Genomic DNA, 21,947 nt, shown 5'->3' with positions numbered 1-21,947 from the left:
CCTATAATATAGTAAAATTCAATGATGAAAACCCCTATTAACGTCACAGGTGAATACTGGTGCTCCTTATCATTTGCACAAAGGCACCTCAGCAGTTCTGCATCTGTTCTTAATTACACACACACCCATATTATACTCACCCTACATTTCACTGAAAGCATTTTTATTTTTTGCCATTAACTTCTTATTGAAACCTTAAGCACAGTTCATTTTGCTGTTTCTATAAACATCATGTCCTTTGCCCGTACACACTGACTCCACAAACACTGCACTTGGAGTTTTGTGTCCAGTTGGTGTTATAGCATTAAAACACTTGGTAGGAGACCTAGAAGAAGACAGCAGCAGCAACTGTTAAAGTCCACATCATATGATGGACACAGGCTTGTAGCTAAATGGGAGGTGAATACCTGCTTTTCTTTTCTTCTATTGCCTCCACAAAGTGTCAGTGTAAATGTGCAGAGGATTATCATCTTATGTCTTCTGCATGGTTTTATTTGTTTTTGTGGAATTTTCTGCATGGTGTGCGAGTATAAAATATACAGTCCCATTTGAAGTTTTATTAAATGGACAGTAACACTAATGAATAAGTCAGTTTAAATGTAAACCTCTATGCTCCATGTAGATAACAATATCTGGTTTAGTCGACAATGTGATTTTTATTATTTTATATTGGCGGCCTATGATAAAACTCCCATGCCAATTACTGTTTCCTCTGTAAGGGTCTGATTCTGAGTCACATGCTAAGCGGCAGCTGCGGGCAGATTCATTCCCTTATCTTAATTATCCGCACAGCTTCACCTGTATAGTCACACCACCCACCTTTTATTTCCATCTGCAGCCATTCTTATTAGTATAGGCGTCCGTTCTTCATTTGCACGACCTCAGAATAGCATGGAAGTCTGGCTGCGTACCCATTACAGTCCCATCAAATGCATGTCTGTGTGATAAAGATAGCTATGTGTCCACTTGCGTTGGACATAGTCAGGCCTTAAGTGGGGAGCCTACCATACACCTATGTTGAATATATGTTGACATTTTCCTTAATGCAAAGGATCTATAATATTATACCAATCTTAAAAAAATATATATCAAACAATTACAGCAGGCAGTTTTACATTTCAATTTGAAATGACCTTGTAGACAAAAAAGTACCTTGTATGCTAAAAGTGCAGATATTACATTCGCATTCAGTTAGCAACGATATACGGTTAGTTGCCATTGCATTGTTGGTGGTCGTGATTTGCTGGATAAATGGTTGTAAAATCGGCACCTCATGCCCATTGTTGCCAATTGAATTAACCCATGATGATGTGCAACTAAATATCATCTTACACTGTGGTTTCCAAACTCATGAATCACATTGCCCTAAAGTACAGATATATCCTCATACATCTAGCCTCCTTGCGCGTTAAACAGCCCTTCTAGTTGCGCCGTGGCGTGACTTGGTATCACTGTGCGTCTTTTCGTGCAACTTTTTATTTTCAAATGCAACTTATTCTCAGTGATGCAAATAGGACACACAGGCAGCTTCTGCTGATTAAAATGATATGCTGCATGTCTGTTCTGCGTGCAACTGCGGGTGTATCTGCATGCAAAACGTTACGTTAGTGTCAAAGCTGCTGACACTAATGTAGCATTTCACATGCAGATACACCCGCAGTCGCACACAGATTATAGGCATGCTGCATATCATTTTAATCAGCAGAAGCTGTCTGTATGTCCTATTCGCTGTGCGAATAAGACTCATTTGAAGGTAGAATGTCGCAGGTAAAGATGTTCACCGCTACAGAGTCACACGTTATGTGTAACACGACTTGTAACGCACAGAGGATAAATGTATGTGCACACATCTGTAGCAACATATTTTCATGGCACTCCTAGGCCAAAAGTTTTTTATTGAGAAATTCAGAAAAAAACTATTACATTTCGGTAAATTGGGCTTACCAGTTATCTCTGGGTTCAGTTATGTGGCGGTGTACAGGGTTGTACTTCTGTTTATGTATTTTATGATGGGCAAAATCAGTGCTGGTGCCTGCCAATCACACTTGCCATGAATAATTTTATTTGGTACCTGGCCACCAACCTGTGGCATCTTATTTGGTACTGGACCACCAACCTTTTAATATAGCCAAAACAGATGCATTTGAGGGGCTATGTATAATACCTGTTTCAAGTAAGTTACTAGTATGCTGTAATTTATCTGGGTGACTTCCACGCCCTTTTCCAAGTGATGAGATTTAGTCCAGTTTTACTGGCTTGGTAATAGTGCTCCACGTGGGGTTTAAGAGTTTATTGCAGTTAATCTATTTGCTTTCCATTGCTGAGTGACTGACGACCTATTTTCTTTTTACAATGTATAATGGAAGTTAAAGAGGGTATAAAAGAGCAACTTAAAAAGGTGAAGGAAAAATATCTAAGTCAAGTAAAAGAACAGCAAAAGGAAAAATCTGTCAAAGAATCCAAGGACAAAGAAGGAAAGCACACAGAGGCGGAGAAACCCAAAATGGACACTGCCGAAGTGAAAAAAGATGCAAAAAAGAGTGAAACTAGGCGAAATAGAGATGAAAAGCCCAAAGAAAGTTCAAGACGAACAACAAGTGGAAGAACATCAAATAGAGATCGGGGGAAAAAGGCTGAGGAAAAGGCAGACAAATAATAAATTGTGCTCATCCAATGGGATGTAGGATAATGCTGCATTCTCTGTACCTAGTTCGTGATATCCAGCTAGAAGGGATCGGTCATTGTTCTGCAGAGGCGGCTTAAATAGCAGTTAAGCGTTTGCTCTGATGCATAAGTAGTATTTGAATTAGCAGTAATGCCAGACTACTGACTTTAGACATGCATAGTGTGCTGTAAAATGCAATGAGCATTGTAAATTACTGTGTTACTTAAAACTTCCGAAGGAAAGTTCTAACATCTTTAATATCTCCAATTAAATGAATGGTATGGACTGGCGGAGTATCGCTCCACATCCTTAATATGCACTGGATACTTCAGACTTGAGACCCCAGTTGTACTTTCTCATGTAATATTTTTCTTACACAAGCTAATAAATTGATTGGGGTGGGCGGGTGAATAAATGGTTATTTTAAACCCTGAGCCTTCTCTTTTATCTTTTTTTTTTTTTAATTTACTGTCTGTGGTTCTTTCCAAAACACCATGGGAAACGCATGAATAATATCTTATTTATTCTAAAAAAAAAAATAAAAATAGAAATTGGTTGGTGTTGGTTACTATACAGTGTATGTATACACAACATATTAGTAAACTTACTTTATTGAATTAGGTCTAAACGACTATTGACTGCCAAGACTAGATACGAGTAAATCTGTGTAAAGAGTGGACAAGTGCAGATGTTACCCGTAGCAAATAATCGCTTCTACCTATCGTTTTCTAGAATGTACTTGATAAATGCTACCTCAAAGCTGATTGGTTGCAACAGGCCACTTCTCGATGCTTTACGCTGCTTGGTATGCAACAGGTTTCATGTGAGTAATGATGTTATTCTCAGGTCAAGCAATTGCGTGGGATGGAACATGGTTCCGTAAAGTTCCCCATTACAATAGTGGGAAATCCCATCACCTTTCTAAATGAAGAGACAAGAAAAAATTTGGAATGTCATTAACTAAATAGCCACCATATGACTGCAATAATTTGGTTACTATATGTAACATCCTCTTGCTGTACTAATAATACATGGTAGCAATCTTTCATCACCACACTCCTGTTAATGGAATTTCAGTAACTGATAGTTTAATTTAACACCACTCTATCAATAGGCTTTTAAGTTGATGACCTTTAAGTGACAATGGCTTTATTTTTTGATGCAGTGCACAATGACAAATGTTCCCAGTTAGAAAAATGTTCCTAACTTTTCATTGGTGTCCACATATAATTATTTAAAGGAAAATTAACGCTGAAAGTGCACGCTGGGCGATTAGGAAAGACTGTATGTCGTTCCTGTTCCCCCTGTAGTGCCTACACTGAACGATCAGGCACCCTCCATCATTCCTGAACATGGCCAATCTGACATTATCGACAGATTGTGCTGCGTTTACAGGCGATGGAACATGTCGCGAAAGACCAGTGAGAGCGCGTATCGCTGGTCGTTTCTGACATTATAGTTCACGATTTGTGCACGATTACTGAGCGGTTGCCCGATTACGTAATTGTAAAATCGCCCAGTGTGTACGCACCTTTACTCATAGGAATGTTGGAAATAATAATAATTATAATATTTATATAGCACTTTTCTCCTAATAGGACTCAGTGTGTGTGTGGGTGGGTGTTGATACTGCAGAGTTATGTAGGCACTCTCCAGTTTGATGACTCAAACTATGTATACCCAGTAACTTAACCAGTGATGTTGGTTTATTGTATGATAGCAGGAAGACTTACTCCGTGTTACATGCACACTGGTAATGGAGCAGATCTTGAGCAAAGCATGGTTCCATACAGCTCACCAGTCAGGGAGTGTATGCTGCACATGGGCAGAGGTGCAGGAATGCTGGAACAGCTTTATATAAGCAGTTGTTAACCAAGCTTTTTCTAGGAGCCAAGTTGGAGACTTTTGTCTCCCACCATGTCACTCTTAAATGGTAAAAGAACAAGATGACCCAGTAGTGAGCTCAGCAGTCCTCTTGCAACAGGGCACGAAGCCTCCCTGAACCACAGGAAGACTAGAGTTTGCGCAGTAGCCCACTCCTCTTTCAACAATAAACGGTGCTTTACATTGAAGGGGATACATTTTTGCACAAATCAAAATTAGATTTTTATTGTTTTATTATTGGAGCCATAACTATTTCTCATTGTTGCATCTCTCCCTGACAGTGGCTTGCCACTATTTACAATACTTTGAACAATGTATTTATTTAGTGGCACCACTCATTTTCTGATAGCATGGTGTATAACCTAGGTAGCTGGAGTCAGACTATAGGAGAGATGTATCAAACCTCCGAGAGAGCTAATGTGGAGAAGGTGCCCATAACAACCAATCAGCCTTTAGCTATGATTCATCTAGCACAGTCTATAGGATGACCGCTAAAAGCTGATTGGTTGCTACGGGCGACTTCTCCACTTTTTTTTCTCACAAAAGGTATGTTGCATCGGAATCAGTATAAATGACTGCCGGGCCTATGCAAACTGACAGCAGTGAAAATCCCGCATGGGGATTCAGGTGAGTATGACTAACCCCACCCCCCACCCCCACCCAACCCTAACCTTCCCTTATTGGTGCCTAACCCTAACCTTCCCCCTAGTGCCTAACCCCACCTTCCCCTAGCCTAACCCCCCCCCCCCCCCCTGAAATGGTGGCTGTCCGCACCCGGCTTACCTTCGTTTGGTACGTCGGGCACCCAGCGTAGGCATAGTGACAGGTGTCAGGATTTCGGCGCCTGTCCATAGAACCCTGCCGGGATTTGACAGTCGGGAAGCCGGCGGTCTGTATTTCGACCGTCGGCTTCCTGACTGCATCCCGTTACATCTCCCCATGTATGATATAATTACATTGTATTTATTTTTTTTTTTTAACTAAGTTGAGGCGAAGCTGCTCTTGTGGAAACATAAGGTAGGTAAACACGAAGTAATTCCAGAAAATAAAGCATAAAAGATAGAATAGCTATGCTAAGGAGACATTTATGTAACATTGATAATAAGACAATGCTGTATTATCTATAATAAAGCAGAAAACATACATTATTCCTTGGCATGAGCAAACATGATGAGTATGTTTTATGTTCTCTGTATGACCTGGTTCCCTCTGTAAGTGGTTCATGCTTTAATAAACTTTGTAACTGGAACATGCAGGACTGAAAGAGAGGACTGTGTTGGAACAAGCTGAAGACTCTGATGAGACAGATCACCCAGAATCCATTAAGTCAGGTGAGACTGGTTTGGCTTCTGCTCTGCACCTTGCAATAAAGCCTCTCCTCCCCTTGCACCTACTTTACACCATTCTCTTTTTTTTTTTTTTTTTTTGTATATTACCAAGCCCCTACTGTACCAATCCTCACATTTGTCACTTAATTTTTTTTTTTTTTTTACCAACACATGTCCAAAGGCTACACCCTGTAAGAGCTGCTTTACAAGTGATTTAAATACACCGGGATCTCCTCACTCAAAGTGTCTCTTGTGGAAATATTGATTACGCCCCATCCAGTCTAATGTCACACAGGAAAAAAAAAAATACAAACCGTAGGAAGTGCTAACCAGGTTATACTATCGCTTTACTAAAACTTAACACAGTAATATTGATTCATATGGGTCATGACAAGGAATGTAACACTGTTGGAAAAGCTTTCTCTCCACGTGTTTGTAAAGCTGTGTGAATTGCTATGTTTACCTGGGTTTGTGTAGGAACATTATCCTATACAAATATACCTGGAGTTTTCGGGGTCAGGACGCACTGACTTTACATTTGTATGTAACAACCATATAAATAAGGAACAGAGTTATAGATGTTAACTTAATTGGCCTATAAAATACATGTATATAGCTTATGTAATTAAACAGAAATGCATCACAGTTTAAAGAGTCCGTACATAATCAGGCGCTGTGGCACTATTTTAGATATGCCCAAGCTGGGAACAGTCAGCAAGGTAAAAAAACAAAGTACAAAAGCTAATTGTTGTAAGTAAAGATCAAATTAAACGATTGGTCTTCAGCTTGGTTTTAGAAGCCCACCAAATATGTAAAAAATTATAATCAAGTACAGCATAATCCTGTATGTTCTAGTGACCAACGCACAATACACAGAACATTCAAGTGCTGCTTTTAGTGACATCTCATTCTCTATCCTATACAATTGTTTTGGCATATCCTCCAAGCTTTGCTGTGTAATAATAATCAAACTACGCACACAGTAACCTGACTGTCCGCTACTAGCAGGATTTTATGTGCATTCTAAGGGGAGCGCAAGAAGGTCTGAGGGCATGTGATGGTGATCCAAGGGACATGTGGAGACATCTGAGAGCATGTGGGGAACTGACAGGCATTTAAGGGGTCATTTAGGTCTCAGATATGTGGTAAGGTCTGTGGGATTTACAGGCCATGTGGAGAGGTCTGTGGGCATATGGGGAAATCTGACGGGCGCGTAAGGAGGTGGCATTCCTCAATTAAGGGGCACCAAAACAACAACAATAATAATGTGTAGAACACTCGGGTTCTCTCTGCAATGAGTCCGTAAAGTACACAAGTACTCAATTAACTTTATGATGTGAAAACTTTTACAGAATTGAGGGCAGATACTAGAGTGTTAGGTACAGCTGGTCAGATGATTGAGAATATACTGTCTAGAACAGGGATAACCAACCCTGGTCCTCGAGAGCTACCAACAGTGAATGTTTTGCAGGTGTCCTCACAGAATTACAGGTGAGATAATTAGCTACACCTGTGGATCTTTTCAAATATGTTAGTGAGTAATGAATACACCTGTGCACCAGCTAGGTGGTCTGGAAAACGTGAACTGTCAGTAACTCTCGAGGACTGAGGTTGGTTACCCCTGGTCTTGCGTTGGAGCATACCCAAGTGAGGGACCATCGCTAACTGAAGACACATCTAGAGACTATACATCAGCCGGTAATATCTACATCATCCCTTGTGGGACATTTATCATCTGCCTACTCACTATCAGTGCCTGGACTGCCTGTCAACTTCAATTGATGTATCAGGGTGCTTTTCTATTTATGCCTTAATATTTTATGCTGGTCATAATCTGGGCTTATGGTCCTAGGTTTTTAATGTTTTTATGATCATTTGTGTTTATTAAATTGTTTATGATTCTCTAGCGCTGCTACCTTTCACTTTTTTTGTTCTCCTTATGGAGACTAACTATCTCTACTAAGCAGCTGCTTTGAGTAGCAACTCACTACAGCGCCTTTCTATATTCATTTATAGTTCCCCACCTTAAAAAAGAAAATAGCCTGATCACATCTTTGGATGAAATATAATTTTTCCTTCCCTACACTATACACACTGTGTATACACTTAATGATTAGTAATACAGTTAATAAGTGTGTGAGTAATGAGCCAGACTGTCACTGCTCCTTTTAGAATACGGGTACCTGATTGATAGAAGGTTACAGAGAATTTGGCAGCTGATCTATTACGGTTTCTCCAGATTTCTTTCATTCCATATTCCCTGCTTTTATAGTCTGGTTGACAAATACTGAAATCTAATTGCTCCAACTGCCATGAAGTACAATTATCTAAAAGCCAATCCATTTCTACAATTACTCAATGTAGAGGATGAGGGAGTCAGAATAATCTTCCTGCAACTAGGGTAAATGTTCATTACATAAATAGTATAGCTGAATAACACGCACAGCAGTACATAAAGGATACTCATCTATATGGTGGATTTCGCTGGATAACAGATGGTTCAGTCAGTGGATTACTCATTTGATGTAGATCTTTACACGGAGTAAAAAAAAAAAAAAAAAATGTTTAAAATCTGACATCTTTTCATAAAGGTCACTAATAGAATGAATTTCCATCATCCATATGATTTAGAATTTAGTATATAAAATCTATCCCCGTGGCTCTTAACCTATAGGTGCTATGCTGATTGTGGTAGGTCATAAAGTTCCTCTTTGTAAACCTATTGTGTACTACTATCCGACAGACTAATAACTTATCACTGTTTTAATATTCATAGAAGCCCTAGTTTTCCTCATTATTTTAAATGCAAAAGTAAAGTATATAAAAGGAAGTTCATTAGTAAAGATGCTCACAGCTTGATTTGTGTTATACATTTAATCCCGGCAGAAGTAGATTAAAGGGACTGTAACCTCAAACCACTTTCTTTACATCTACCCCTTTTAAAGCCAAGCTTTTGACCTGGGATATTACCCGGATAAACCCTGGTCTTGTCTTGGTGTGAAAGGGTCAACCCGGGTTATATGTCCCAGGTCCACAAACCAGGGTTATTCCTGGGACTGACTCCAATACACTGCCATGTGAAAGGGGTGACCAGGGTTACGCTAAAAGGAGATTAAGACATCATGCCTCTCAGCCATAAATTGCACTCTTCTCCCCTGGAAATACAAGGTAGCACATTGTAGCTGGCTGTTTCGGCCTGGTCTCGAAGCTGAATATAAACTGCAAGTGGAAATTTTCTTTCATTTAAAATCACATTATCGGAAGTCAATAAGATTTAAATAGCCATTCATCATGTGATCATTTCTAACTGAATAAATGGAGGCACTCCAATTATTGGGAGATGCTGCATGTTAAGTGTTGTAATACTTGAAATACATTTTTGAAGGTTTGGTATCGCTTCCACCAACTGCATTTCAAAATATAATTTCGAGCACCCTAATTTAACAGAAAAGGTCAGACCTTTTTTTTTTTTCACCTTTATGTGAACTTGAAACCAGCAAAATGCAAGGTAAAAACAAATATACAATTTTTAGAAAATAGAAAAAGGAAACTAAAAAAATCACAGTAACTGTGTACAGTAAGTGTGCACACCATTTCATAATGGGGCTGTAGCTGTCTTCAGAGTTAACCATCACATTTAATTCATGTTCAAAGATAATTAGCATACACCAGCCAGAAATAAAATAAACAGCTGATTCTGTAGGAGTTAAGGGGCCCATACACCAGCCGGCAGATTGGCTGATCCTCCGGTTGGATCGGAAACGGCGATCCACCAGTTGGAAAAGTTGATCAGCGGCCTTCGATGGTTACCATTCTGTCTGAGGATCAGTGAAATTCTACATCAGTGGTTCTCAAACTCTGTCCTCAGGAGGCCACACAGTTCACTTTTTCCAGGTCACCCAGCAGGTACACAGGTGTATTCATTACTAACTGACATGTTTTATAAGATCCACAGGTGCAGCTAACGGTTTCTAATAATTATGTGAAGAGACCTGCAAAACATGCACTGATAGGGCTCCTGAGGACCAAGTTTGAGGACCTGTATTCTACATGTTAAAAATCACATTCATATTTTGAACATGTTGGCTTTCACCGATCCTCGGCATCCGGGGATTGCAGAATTGCGACAATCAGTCGCTGGTGTATGTGGGCCTTTACTTGCAGGTTTCTTGGTAGCATCCTACTGGGATAGCCATTGTCCAGCATGGAGCGTTCAGAACATCTACAGGGTCTCACTGTTGAAAAATACCAATCATAGGGCCTGATTCAGCAGTGGACGCTAATGTGATCACAGCTGCAATTGTGCGTGGAACACAGCTGCGACAATATGCTGATGCCTGCCACAGCACAGCCGGCATAAAGACGCCCACTCCTGCTTTCTCATATACGTCCAATTTTACACTCCTGCGTAAACATCGGTACCATCAACGCACATCAAGCAGTCACGCAGCATGTACAGCAAGTCTGACCAGCCGCAAACACTGCAGTTCTTCTCCCACGCAGAGAGCTCTCATACTGCCAATGCAGTCAAACTGGCTAATGCACACCCATGAAATGGTGTTTACACTGTCAGAGACGCCTGCGTTTACCTAACCACATCCCCGTTACCTCCCCCAAATGCTGACTATATGACACTTACTTTGTGAGTTAATCATCTATGCATACATAATCGCAAAGCAATCGTGGCGTGTGCGCAGTGCGAATTACATTAATGAGCAATGGCAAATAATCGCTCAATCTATGAAAATATTGGCATTGTGCACATTGCTGAGCCAGCTACATAGAGTGGTATAAAAGATTTTCCAATGTGTTACATGTACCAGGGAACACTGTGACGGCTGACCTCAATAAGCAGAGAAACTGTGCTACAACAGGGACATTGCCAAGGTCATTTAGCCCTTGCAGAGTTGATGTCACAACAAAGAAAACTTATCGGGGGAAGCTACTAAGGGACCTATGGCAAAATGAAAGGAGCTGCAGGAATTTCATGAAGAAACTGGTAACTACTGCATGTCTCCACAGTCTCCCCTATTTTGCACATATATGGGCTATGGGGGTAAGCTGACAATACAGAAACAATTTCTTGCAATAAAAAAACCATACATACCCCCTGAATTTTGAGGGAAAAAAGACATTGTCATTCAAAACCATATGGGACTATGGCCCTCATTCAGAGGCGGTCGCAAGAAGCGATCGCTCTCTCTGAATGAGGGCGGCCGCTTCCTTTTTTTTTTTTAGTGCGGCCTCCTGGTTCGCTAGCTAAGCTGTGGGTTACCACCCACAGCTTAGCGACTGACCAGGTTGATGGTCGCGATGGTGTTCATCGGGGATTGCGACGAGACCCTAAGGTTGGGTCTCGGCAACCGCAAACCCCAGGGAGCTTCCTGCTCTGATCGAGCAGGAAGCTCCCCACTGACATCACTGATGATGTCAGTGCGGCCGCCCACAAAACGGCAGGCGTTCCTTAAGGAACGCCTCCGTTTGCGAAACCACCCCCGCCTACAAAACGGCGCGAGCTGTCGATCAACATCGACAGCCGCCCCTTTTGTAGAGAGCTTTGGAGCGATAGAGTTTCTCTCTCGCTCCGGGGCTTGCGCACACGCACAGTGCGGCCGCTGCGCGTGCGCAGGGCTAACCATCGACCCGGTTGCGAGCGCATCGGCGCTTGCAACCGGGTGTGAATGAGACCCTATGTCTTCTGGTCAGAGGCCAAGGTTGAATGGGTGTGGTATGTTAGGTTGTCATGTCTACATACATCAGGACGACATGTAGATGTCGACATTCATGTCTGCATGGATGGCATGTCGACATGATGGAATGCTGACCTAATGTCCCTGTTGGCCGAGAGGTCACTTACCTGGCCTCTGCGGCCATGTGACCAGATCTTCCGGTGGAGACATCTCATAGGGCAGTGTTGCAGTAAGCATGTCACCTCTAACCCATTGTGAGGATGTTGACATTCTGAGGTTGTTGACGTGATGCCATCTATATGTTAAACCATGTTGACATGGTAACTGTCGACCATGTGACCGGATTCCTGCTGTCCTCATGCTTTGAGGCTGCTTCTCTTCAGCTGGAGCAGGGGCTTATTTTGCATGTACTATTATTGTGCTTTTAAAGCTGACAGGCAAAGCAGATGAAAATAGGGGTTTATTGAAAACTGCATAGTAAATATATCTCTTGGGAAGTTCCAAAGGAGAGGGTGTTGTGCACAGGAGATCTAGCAGATTGATGGACCTTGAACATACGCACAAGGTAAAAGTAGGATAGAATTGCAAAGTCCAAGGTGGTAGAGACACAAGAAACCACTTGATGTTCTATTAAGAGATGGAAATTCTTCAAAGTATTAGTTAAGAGCTGTGTTCACTTTTTTCTGGTGAAAACCGGTCAGACATGCTTTATCCTGATCTTTATTTCAGGTTTTACATTACAAACACCTGCAGTTTCAATAATGGTGTGTAATTGTTTATATCCACTGTATAGTAGATGATGCCACCACGATACTTGTCCTCTGATGAGTGAGTTGTCCTACTGCCAAGAGGAAATGTCTATTGCCTTTCTATTCTACAACATATTTCATAGTTCTTCCTTAAGCTAGGTACACACTTACCCGCCCGAGTGGTAGTTAAGGTAAGCTATACACACTTCCCAACCGGCCACTCGATATGTCTGCCCATCCAGTTGTGATGTCAGTGTCTGTGGTCCCTGCGGCCGGTGTATGGGTGGTCGGCAGGTAGATGCACAGATCTATCTGCATGATTAATCGACTGTACTGGAGGGCTTATCTGATATGTCTGTAAATTGACATCATTCAGGCATATCGGGTGTACACACACCTGACGATGCACTAGCGATATATCGTTCGTCGATCGAGTGAGCAGTATATGTACAAGTGTGTATCTAGCTTTAGAAATGGGTAACCTCTGTGGAAAGACCCCTAGTGATACCAGTGATTAAATATAAATGTTTATTTGTTCAGCTGGCCCCATTTATGATTGTGTATACAATACTATGAGCCAATGCTAGAACCTTATTAAGACATATTAGTCCTATGTAAATGGCACATTTATTGATCGACAATGTTTCCTGCTCATTTTGTTTTAGGTTTGAGTGATGCAGATCTTTCAGACGTTGTGAATGATATTCATTATGATGGTAAGATTTTGCAATGAAATTAACTTTTCATATTCACTGTTTCCAGTTCTTGTTATAATTAATGTCTGAGTAAAACAGCACCGATCATTCCACTACTGTTTACAGAGGTAATGGATTATTATTATTTTATAGGGCGAAACAAGCCGCACAGAGCAATGATACAGACAGGGTAGACATATAGTTTAAAAATGACAGGGTAACCAACGCATAACATACATAATTACAGGGTAACCAATGTACATATACATAATTACTTTACATGAGCTGAAACTGGGATTGATGAATAAAAGAGGTAGGAGGGCCCTGCTCATGAGCGCTTCCATTCTAAAGAGAAGAGGAAGAGGTGTTAGTGGGGTAATACATTGGATGCTTTTTTTAAAGGAGACATTTTGAAATCTCCTGTTCCTTGGCTGCTGTCCTTTCGCTCCCAGGGAGGTAGGTCTTCCAATAAGGGATAATACACTTCTACTTTGGAGTCAAAAGGCTATAGTAAAAGAAATCAAGTGGACAATTTTTTTTTTAAAATGTGTTGCTAGCAAAATTATAAAGGGGGCATCTTCATGTATTTTACAAATAAAAAAGATCTTAATGCCTTCAGCAAATGTAGCTCTATGTCCTAATTATTAGATCATTATGAACTGTCTGGCATAGATTTATGCCTTAGGAGCCCATGTGTGAAAGGCTGGTGCTTAGGGAATTAGTTCCCAGCATTTTTGGGCCCACGCACACTTGTACTCCTGTTCTTATATGGAATAATGAGGTTCCATTACATGTCACTTTCCCACTTTATAGATCAACTTTGCACTCGCCACAATGGGTCCTAGAACATGTTTAAGCTGATATTACAATTGCCTACCAAATGTTTTCAAGTACCCATAAGATAATGCTTAGAAACATTGGAAATCCTAAACTGGTTACATTAGCTACAGATATGTCCACATACATCTATCCTCTGTGTGCTACATATAATGCGGGAGGTTTGTGTGACTGTAGCGCCGAGCGTCTTTACGTGTGACTCTCTACCTTCAAATGCGTCTTATTTGTACATCAGTGCGAATAGTTAGCACAAGCAGCTTCTGCTGATTAAAATGATATGCAAAATAGAAAATAGAGAAAAGGAAGACTTTGTTGGGGGCACTACTTGTTATGTTAGATAAATATTTTAAAAATGAACCCGACTGCGGGTGTATCTTCATACGAAACGCTATGTTAGTTTTACAGCCACTGACACTGTAACATAACGTTTCGCATGCAGATACACCCGCACTGGCTCACAGAACATAGGCATTCTGCATATCATTTTAATCAGCAGAAGCTGATCAAATAAGACACATTTGAAGGTAAAAAGTTGCACGAAAAGACGCTCGGTGCTACTGAGTCATGCCACGGCATGGCGCCACTAGAAGGGCTGTTTAGCGCGCAAGGAGGCTAGATGTAAGAGGACACATCCGTAAGGTATTTTTTGTGTTTTATATGTTGTGCATTGGCCTGTTTTTTTTATCTTTCTTGCATAACGCACAAAAATCCAAATAATTTGCTGTAATACAGTATGCTGCTAAAAAAAAAACATATAAATATAATAAATTAATAAATACACATTTTTACATGGGTAGTCTAAAAGAAAAAATATAGCATGGCAAACTGATGTGGTGTTGAAAGGTTTCTTGCTTGTGTGTGGAAGGTGTGAAAATTCTGCAGTCTGAAAGTGGCAAATTAAAATAAAGCTGTTACTTGTGACAGCTGTAATTGCTGTGTACATGTGTTTTTTTTTTTTTTAAGATTTAAATGACATTGAAGATGCGCTGGATGATCGTGGAACGCACCAACATCAAGATGGTAACTTTTTCTTCTGTTGAAGTGCATGTGAATGCATAGCAGTGCAGCTTTGGGCTTTGAGTAATTGCAAGAGGATCGGTCTGTTGCCAATAGTTGGATTTGTCTAATTTGGTTGGGCGGTTAGATATAAACAATTTGAGATTTGGCTGATATTTTCCCCCTTCCACGTGTTTCTGTGATTACTATTACAACATTTACTCCTACTATAACACATTTCAGTTAGATTGACAGTACGTATTCATAAGGGAATAATAAGTAGCACTAAATAATTGACATTTTGGTTAAATAAGCACATTTTTAGATGTTTAATGAACAGCATCTGTAAAACGGTGTATAGATCTTAGTGTTCATTCTAGCACCCTGCACCAGTCACAACTCGTGCAATTCCTCTTTCTTGCCTCTATTACTTTTTAGCACACTCTGGTCTGTATCTCAGCAGCTTGTTGCATTAGCTGAGTGTGCTAGAAGCACCAGAGCAGAGACCAACACCCCTGGCAGAAAAGAAGAACTGCACGGATTGTGATACTAGAATGAACACTAGGGGCCAAATGTAATAGGGGGAGAGTTTGCCGCTAAACTCTTACATTTTCTAAACTCTCACCCTATTACATTGGCCCTAGATCTTTTGTTTCCATTAGGTTTACACATTATACTCTATTACATTTATGGTAGGGCTGAAGATATTTCTGTAGCATTACTCCCTTAGTGGCACAGACTTGTCATGTGTTGCAAATATCTAGGTAATTATTGTAACCTCTAATTATCTGATAGTGTTGTCCAGGGTTGAGCCAGGCTAGTGAGAAAATGGAGCGTCAGACATCACCAGCTGAGGCCTAGCTGCTGTGCGAGGCTCTTGTAGAGACACAGTGGACAATACTCAGTAAAACAGATGAAAGCATTATTTGCAGATTTATTTGCGTATTCTCGTTTACATTTATCAATATACTATTTATTAAAACCTTTGCTTTTTTATTATGTGATGTCTCTTTTAATAAGAAAATGTTACTGTTTTTGCAGTTTTAAAATTACGGACGCACCTGTTAGACATCCTTGGGGCCTTAAGTTTGCAGCATTGTTTTAGTAACTAACTGCTATTTGTGTATTCAGGTATTAAATGTGCCTTTTAAAAAGTCCAATAAGCTACTGTTCTGTATGAAGGGGGGACTGATGGGACTTTTCTGGCAAGTTACAATGCCGTCAAACCCAATTGAGTAGACCAAAAGCAGTATGTACGTAGAATTATTATACAGTATGTAATCCTTTGTTTTTGCAATTCATTAATAGATGGAACACCTCTACCATTCTCTCTCGTGTATAGAAAAAAAAGATTATTACTGCATAAAAACTCAATTGACAGCGCTTATTGACCTACTCATTTGTGTTTGATTGGACTAAAGAAGATTCTGAGTTCTGAACTAAGTTTGTGTTTGGAGCACTGGTTACATTTTGTTTTCTGCTTTAGTTGACAGGCCACTGGGAAACATGCTTATTGATTTTTCCTGGCAGTTCTATCTTAATGCAGGGTTTGGCCATCTTTGCATGTACAGTTTACTTTAGAGGCGTATATGCAATCCTTCTACGCATTCTACTGTCCACACCGCACATTCTGCCAGCTCTTCCCACAGTCTATCAACCCTTTCAACTTTTCTGAGTTTGTTGTAACATCTATAATGGATCGTTACTCAGGCACAATATCAATGCAGAAATGGCACATCGACAATGTAACCTAAATATTAAGGACAATTTATATTTTAGATTTGGTGACTGACTTTGATTTAGAAGATGCTGTGGAGACAGCAGCAGAATATGGTAAGATACTTCAATTCTTCAAGATAATGTAACCAACAGCAACCAATCCATTCCGTTATTTTTCTAGTACAGTTCAAAAAACAAGCACCTTTTTTCATAAAGAAATCTCCTGAAGTGCTGGACCGGCCTGCTTTATTCATTTTAAATATTTGGGTATCACGATCGTTATTGTATATTATTTTTTTTTTTTTTTTTTTTTAAAGGTTCTTCCCATTTGAGTATAGGTTATTGTACAGTGTATACCCCACATTAAAGTACAGATGCATTCCTACTAATCTTTGCTAAATGACCCCTCTTGTCTGTATGACATAAACAAAAACAAGAGGACTTTCAATTGCATAAAATTTGCACAAATATTTGCGTAAAAGTAGCATAATATTAGCAAACAGCATGAAGACTAACCAACATTTCTGTGTATACAGAAGACTGACAATGCGTCTAAAAGTTGAAAATCATGTCATACTGTACATTGTTTGTCATATGTCATAGGGCCTGATTCAGAGATGGGCGCAAATACCGTCACGACAGCGACTGCTTACGCAGCGGACTTGTGAAAATATGCCAATGACTTAGCTGATGTCTTGTGCACTGAGATGCCCACCTCTCACGGCTCACATCTGCCACTTATGTGCAAAAGCGGGAAGATTGGAAACATGGTCGCACTTAGAACTTATGTGTAAGCCTATGCTCTCTCAGACAGAGCGGCTCTCCTAAGATGCCGGGGCCTCTGCAGCTGTGATCAAATTTGCACAGGCTCGATGGAGCACGGCCAGAAAACGGACCTGACTCGCCTGCGTTTTTCTAACCTCCCCCCAAATGCTGACTAGCTGTCACTCACATTGAGAAGAAATCCTTTCTATGACTGCCGCTGCTAATTCATCACCGCGTGGGCACAATGCGGCTATGACAAAAAATCACCTTGCTACATCCAACATCTACATTGCGTTCACCTCTGAAGCTGGCCATTAGGTCACTGTTATATGTATGACATGATATTTCCACATTTAGCCACATTGTGTCAGTCCTTTGGATAGACAGCAGTGTTAGTTTTCACACTCTTTGCTACTTTTTCACTAATTTGATGCTACAGATGTGTCCTCATACACCTACTATTAATGCACCATGTGGCGCCAGATGCCTGGTGCATGTGAGCCGCCAGGTCCCGTGTGACTTGGCTTGCGCTGTGCGCCTTTTTTTTTTTTTTTTTTTTTAGTATATCTTAGTTGTACAGTATTTCTGTGCGAGTCTGAATACAAGGCACAACCGAACATGGCGTGAAAAAAAACAGCGGCCGCTGAATCTTAGCTTTTCATATACAGACTCAGACGCACACAGATATATACTTGTCGCATATCAAATGAATCAAATAAGTCGGTGCAGTCTTGTGAAGCTGTTGGTCGCATAAAATTTTCAGGCCAACAAAAGCAGATATATAATAAGTATAGCACATTAGCGACAGCAATGTGAAAATTCTGTACACTTGCAAGACCTTAGAGTGGGAACTTGTGCCACTCTAGTGATGTGTCACACAGACAGCAAAGCTGAGTAAGGACACAATTGTAGCTAGTGAAGATGAAATTATCTATTCACACTGTAGTTACAATCACTTGGTTGGTAGGTTGCCTGATTGTATTATTACCAGTCTCAAGATGATCTTTTTCTCTTTTGTAACATTTGTTAAATTATTTATAAATAGCCAAGAGGAATTAACAATCTTAAACTGGTTATATGCTAAGAAAGTAGTAGATATACTAAGTGACATATTTGACTATTTAAATTTTCCTCAGATGTGCTGAATGACTTTGATCTAGAAGATGCTCTGGAGCCCAATGTTCACAAGTCGCTCAGATCGGAATATGGTAAGATATTAATACACCTTTACAGAGCCGTAACTAGACTTTTTGGTGCCCTGTGCCAGAAAGAGCATTGGCGCCCTCCTCATTTGTCAAAGGGACATAATGCACCCAAAAAAGGGCCATGGATTCATGGGGAAGGGCCAGGGAAGAGATATGAGAGGCCAGGAGATGCTGGGGATGAAATAAGAGGAAGCTACAAGCAAGAATGATAATAAACAGAAATTTGACAGGCCCAAACAACGCCCCCTAACCTGTGGCGCCCTGTGCGATGGCACCGGCCGCACTACCCTAGCTACGGCCCTGCACAATTATGAAAACTTGTGAGCAAGAAAATGCACAAATATGGTAAACCACAGAATCCAATCAGATCAGTTTTGGGGGGTATTTTTGTGCACTTACATGATGATTTGGTTTTCAGAATTATTTCTCAAGTACGGGAAGTTCAATTTATAGCTAAACTTTTTACAATGTGTAAAATAATTTGTCACCAACTACAGCGCCGTTATTAGATGTAAGTCTTTTCGGTCCATATTTAGTGGTCAGGCCTGCTTCATTCATTTTATATATTTTTTGATGTTTGCATTACAGTCATTATACAGTAAGTACATGTAATAACCAACTGTTTTGCTTTCCTGTACCATTATGATTTTTTCCAACATTAGGGCTGATGTCTTGTTACTATATTAAATGCTTTATTTCTGCTACTCACTCCCGAAATAAAGAACAATAAGGGGTGCCATTATTTGTTCAGTAGTGTCAACGTTCCCCAGCCTTTTGTGGCTGGAGAAGTTTGAGTTGTTATTCATCTTTTGTTTGAGTTCACTGTATAGTTCAGGTAATATTCCTATATGTTATCTAGCTCTCACTCTTTGATCTCCCACTGTATTTCTAGTAAGATGGAGAGGTGAGGAAATTTGAGTGACTGTCCCCCTACTTGTAAGGCAAATTCGGTCACTTTTATGTGTTTATCAGACTGTTAAGATAAACCCTGTTTTTCATTTGTAAAGTTATAGAGACAAAAGATGAGCCAGAAGAAGCAGAATTTGGAACAGAAGAACCTGAAGCTGAAGAACCAGAGGTGGAGCAAGAACCTGAAGATGATAAAGTGTATGATTCAGCACTGGAAGATGAGCCAGAGGCTGAACATGAGCCAGCCAATACGGAAGCAGAGGATGAGCAGGCCGATGTGGAAGAAGAGAATGAGGAAGAGCCAGTACCTCTCAGAGAAGCAGAAGAAATTCAAACATTTGCAGCAGATGAGGAACCTGAAGAAGTAGTAGAGGCTGCAGAACAAGAGGCAGATGATGAACAGGAGTCGCAGGATGAGAGTGACCATGAAACTGCGGTGCCAGAAAATCGAGAAGATTTTGAACTCTACGAAGAGTCTGTGCTTTTGGGAGGGGAAGCTGCAGCAGCAGAGTCAGCTGAAGAGGAACCTGTATCTGATGGTCAAGGTACAGGTATATCGACTATTGAAATCTCGTACAATGAGAATGTGTTCAAATTTCTATTCAATATTATATTTAATTGCAGGTTCTCAGAATTACAATTTGATTACATTTTGGAAGGCCACCTAGCTTTACAAAGTGACTTTAGCTGTTTCTTAAAGTATTACCTGAACATCATAAATGTGCATAATTAGATTGAATGGTAATCCTTCTTTTCATGAAAAACAAGTAATGCTAAGAACCTGGTTTTAATTAATATTAAATTAAATAATTGTTATTAAGTGATGGGTTGAAAGACATTGAAAATAGACAGTCCCTGTATTCCTTATAATGAACTACATTGGATGAGAAAATTCAGTCTTTTAGAAGTAAATACTTATAAATAGCAATATATAATAGAGGCTTATCAACCTTTAACTACTGGAATGTTGTAAGTGATTAGTATTAAGTTTCTTCTAGGTTATGTGTGTTACAGGTGTGTCCTCATACACTACTGCTGCAGTCACGCCGGGTTGGGTACGGGATGCTGGCGTTTAGGATCCCGGCAGTCAGAATCCCAACGCTAGCATCCCAACTAGGTTACCATCCTGATGGCTCGAGGTAAGTATATCTAACCTAACCCTCCCTCCCCGGTGCCTAAACTTAACATTACCCCCCTTAGTGCCTAAACTGTGTTAGGAGATAAAGTGAACGATGATAAGGTACCAGCCAATCAGCTCCTAACTGCTATGTCACAGGCTGTGTTTAAAAGTCAGTTAGGAGCTGATTGGCTGGTACCTTATCACCGTTTACTTTATCTCCTAACACAGCTTAGCAAATAGACCCCTAAGTCTCTAGTGAATAACCCTCCCTCCAACCTCGCTACTTACCTTCAGAATGCCGGCGCTGGTATTCCGATAAGTGTCGGGATTCCGGTGTCTGCATTCTGACTGGCGCAATCCCCGCTGTCGGGATATTGAACGTATCCCGTTGCGCCAAACAGCCCTTCTGAGTTTTTTTTTTTTCCAGCTTGAAAATGTGTCATAGTCGCAGTTGGATGCCACAAGCTGCCTCAGAAGACAGTGCTGATTAATTTGATATACGACACTTGCATATTTGTGTTCAATGGGGTCTGAATCTGTATATAGAGAGCTACATTGCAGCGGCCACAGCTCTATTTCACACCAAGTACCGTCGTGCTTTTGTATGCAGACCTCGGACGCACACAGATATGTAAGCGTTTCATATAAAATTGATCAGCGCAGTCCCCTGAAGCGGTTTGTTGCAGCGTATTCCGAGTTGCATGGGACGTGTCGGCTCACTCACGCCTCGGGTCTTGCGCAGCATGGTGTATTGAGGCTAGGTGTATGAGGACTCACCTGCAGCTGATGACATAATTTTACCTGGGCCACTCAGTTGTTACTGGGCACCAATGTAATTCAGACTTTGATACTGTCCTAGACTTTATCTGATCTGGATCTAAAGTGTGCATGAATCTATGATGTCCTCAACCTAGCCTTCTGAGAAATATCTGCACCAACAGCTTGTCATGCTGCACAAATTGCATGTCTTGGCTGAGACACGGTCACCCTACCCTTATTGTGCCCCCAACCCTGAATAAGTAATAATGGTTCTTCCACACAGGTCCAACTATTTTATGCTATTTTGCAAAAGTACACCCTATCTGACTTGTACATTAGGTAAAAGAACATTGACATATTAAGTTTTTACAGCTATAGGGGAGCAGGAAAGATATTAAATAATAATCCAGCCATTTTTATAGTAAAATTAAGGAATAATTATCATGGATGCAAACAAACTTTCATGCAAAACCAGAAGCTAGAATGGGAGTAGAACCAATAAAACCTAAGATAGTTAAAAAAAGGCAAAGGATGTATACCGTGAATACATATAGTGCAAGTTAGTGGGCGTATTTAGCTGTCCCTTATCTACAGACAGTGTTGGTAGCCGTTTTGTGAACCGAGCC

The 21,947-nt window shown here is 40.5% G+C and overlaps 1 protein-coding gene across 1 annotated transcript in view; it reads left to right on the top strand.

The window, feature by feature from the left end:
- Positions 1-21,947, top strand: part of ASPH (aspartate beta-hydroxylase) — a 182,887-nt gene that overhangs the window by 62,903 nt on the left and 98,037 nt on the right. The window contains exons 5-10 of the mRNA XM_088469317.1: positions 5,806-5,880; positions 12,982-13,032; positions 14,812-14,868; positions 16,624-16,677; positions 18,465-18,536; positions 19,541-19,993. Of these exons, the coding sequence (XP_088325443.1) occupies positions 5,806-5,880; positions 12,982-13,032; positions 14,812-14,868; positions 16,624-16,677; positions 18,465-18,536; positions 19,541-19,993 (762 nt within the window). The remainder of the gene's footprint in view (positions 1-5,805; positions 5,881-12,981; positions 13,033-14,811; positions 14,869-16,623; positions 16,678-18,464; positions 18,537-19,540; positions 19,994-21,947) is intronic.

The sequence above is a fragment of the Taudactylus pleione genome, unplaced genomic scaffold (assembly GCF_031769625.1).
Source record: "Taudactylus pleione unplaced genomic scaffold, aTauple2 ptg000090l, whole genome shotgun sequence".
Taxonomy (NCBI): Eukaryota; Metazoa; Chordata; class Amphibia; order Anura; family Myobatrachidae; genus Taudactylus; species Taudactylus pleione.
The sequence above is the reverse complement of the archived record's forward strand: the minus strand, read 5'-3'. Positions and strand labels throughout refer to the sequence as shown.